The following is a 2,779-nucleotide window of genomic DNA, read 5'->3' on the forward strand; positions in this document are numbered from 1 at the left end:
TTTTTTTTTTTTAATTCAGGATTCTAGATCTCTTTGATAAGACCCCTCCCCCATTAAAAAAGAACTTTAGTATTGATGATGAAACTTATCTCCTGATAGCTAATTATGTCAAGTTGGCATTCTCAATGAATATTCTTGAACTGCTAATTTGGACTGGTCTTAACTAATCTGTAATCTTTCCAAGTTCTTTGCCAGCCTGATTTCTGCATGGTGGTTTGATAGTTTAACTCATGTGGACCAAGATGTGCATACTCAAGCTATTTATATATGACTGTTTAGCCCAAGTAGTAACTCTGTGCTTTTCTTATATCATTCGTAGTTATGTTGAATATTTTATTCTGATCTGATCACCATGCATTTTCTCCACTTCAGGGAAGATATTTCTGGGACCCGTGCTATTCGATCTTTCTACCATAATGTTGTCGACCTCCAGGTCATGCTTCTGATCTTTCAGATTCATATCTATGTATCCATGCCTGTATCTATACATGCCTATGCCATTCAAACTTCAAAATAGAAGCTCCACCTGTACCCATGTACAAATTGCCATACATGTATGCATGGAGCTGTATCCTGTACTCTTCACTTTTCCTGGACACACCATGAGTTTGAATTCTAATGACTATTGCATCTTATTTTTACTGGGGATGTGCTTGCCAAATTTTTGGATTCGGTGCATATGAATAAACTAATACTATTGATCTGCGTTCAAAACCTGTCTTGACTGTCTCAAGACTCTAATAAGTTTACTGCTTGTTCACAAAGAACCAAAATTTCAGTGACACCCTAATTTACCTTGCATTACTTTATGAATGTTGAATTCTTTAATTTTTTCTAAAGGTAGTTGTTGATGTCATTCTCGCAGGGTGTAGTGAAAAGTTTGAACAAAGATTGCATATCCAGGATGGAACCATCTCAGGCAGGTCTTAATTTCAATCCTCTGTCTGTCTAGCGACGCTGCAAATCAGATCTGGGATTATTTTTCTATTTTCGTTCTCTGCCTAATGGTTTGATATCTTCTGCTTTGAATTGTCATATCAGTGTTTCTTTCCACAAGAATTTATTAAGAACATAAAGACCCCAGTTTTCCTGGTCAACCCGGCTTATGACCTTTGGCAGGTATATACTCAAGCTTCATTTATTTATCCCATGGACTGCAATTCTCCAACATGAACATGTCTTGCCCCATTTTGGTATTAGGTTTTTTTTTTTTTTTAACCATTTTCAATTAAATTTTTTTTTTCCAGATACAAAACATTTTGGTCCCAGATTTGTCAGATCCTCATCATGACTGGCTAAAATGTAAGCTAAACATATACAATTGTAACCGCAGGCAGATTGAAGTACTACAAGGTAATAAACCAGATTATGGACATTGGCATGTTTATTTTATAACAGTCCAAGAAAAGATGTTACACATTAATAAATGATATATTTTTACACTAGGCATGAGTGTAGACACTAGACTTCAGGTAATACCTTGATTGTCGATATGTTGGGAGTAATAGAGGTATAACCCCACATTGGTTAAGTTCGGTGTCCTTGTTGCCTTCATATACTTGAGGAGCTATCTCCATCTAATGCATTAAGGCTTTGGGTTGGACCCTTCAACATTGATGACCTTATTGTTTGACATGAACTCGGTCAAAATGATCATGGCCATTCTATCCAAAGGACTTTTTCTTAGATCACTATGACTGACTATTTAATAAGTGAAAATATGCGATACATGATATTGTAAGATTTATGACTTTTGACCAAGGTGATCTATTAAAAAAGACCATTAAAGGGAGTCCCTTATCCCTGCAAGCCCCTCCATGTCCTCTGTTGCAGAGAATAGACTATCACTATGGCTACTGTGCGCAGAGTACAAATTTATCCTATAGTTATTAACTTCCACATTATTGTCTGATGATCTACTAATAGAATTATTATGATCAGGGTTCCGGAATTCAATGCTGAAGGCACTGGGAGAATTTCAGCGAAAGAAGAATGGGGGAATGTTTATAAATTCTTGCTTTGCTCACTGCCAGACGTGGATGGCTGACACATGGCATTCACCTAGCTCTCCAAGAATCAATAATAAGGTAATGGACACAAGTCTTCTCATAACTTCAGTTGAAGAAGTAGATACTTGTAGATTTAAGTTTCTAGTTTCAGAGATTATTGACCATAAAGCTATTACTTGCTTAGAATTCCATTCCCAACATTGCAACGTAAAGGTGCATAGATTGGTTTCCTTTACTTCCACTTACATTAATGTGTGCCTGCATGAACAAAATGTGTGCATTCGTTCTGCAATGCATCATGTGGGATGTGATTATACGTCTTTCGTCTGCCTCAACAGCCTCCTTGAAATCATCACTTGGATTCACATCATGGAAGTGGTGTTCCAATGAAGTTTTCTTCTATCTATCTGTGATTCTCACAGAGATCAATTGTTCCAATTTGCCACTTGCTCTGATGCTTGGTAGCTTTTCTTATTGAACTTCTTGGGAAAATATCTGCGCTACTTCACCTGAATCCTGCCACTGGTTTGTTTCATATAAAGTGGATACTTATGTCAGGTTTGGAAACTATGGATAGTGGTATTCATGTTGTTTCCTGTTGGAATTTTTCGGATTGTTTAATATAGTACTTCACATACCGTTTAGAAACTGGATTCTCTTTTCTTGTTATGAATTTTTAACTTAATTTACTATCAGTGGCTTCATTTCATCTCTCTTTTCTTTCTTTCTTCTTCTTCTTCTTCTCCTTTCATTTTATTTTATTTTATTTT

The 2,779-nt window shown here is 36.2% G+C and overlaps 1 protein-coding gene across 3 annotated transcripts in view; it reads left to right on the top strand.

Annotated features, from left to right (window-relative positions):
- LOC122086650 (pectin acetylesterase 5-like) overlaps positions 1-2,779 on the top strand; it is a 10,554-nt gene that overhangs the window by 7,059 nt on the left and 716 nt on the right. For all 3 annotated transcript variants that reach the window (XM_042655608.1, XM_042655609.1, XM_042655607.1), the window contains 5 exons: positions 373-433; positions 866-919; positions 1,042-1,119; positions 1,248-1,353; positions 1,942-2,087. In XM_042655608.1, the coding sequence (XP_042511542.1) occupies positions 373-433; positions 866-919; positions 1,042-1,119; positions 1,248-1,353; positions 1,942-2,087 (445 nt within the window). The remainder of the gene's footprint in view (positions 1-372; positions 434-865; positions 920-1,041; positions 1,120-1,247; positions 1,354-1,941; positions 2,088-2,779) is intronic.

This window comes from Macadamia integrifolia, chromosome 8 (genome assembly GCF_013358625.1).
Source record: "Macadamia integrifolia cultivar HAES 741 chromosome 8, SCU_Mint_v3, whole genome shotgun sequence".
In the NCBI taxonomy this organism is placed as follows: Eukaryota; Viridiplantae; Streptophyta; class Magnoliopsida; order Proteales; family Proteaceae; genus Macadamia; species Macadamia integrifolia.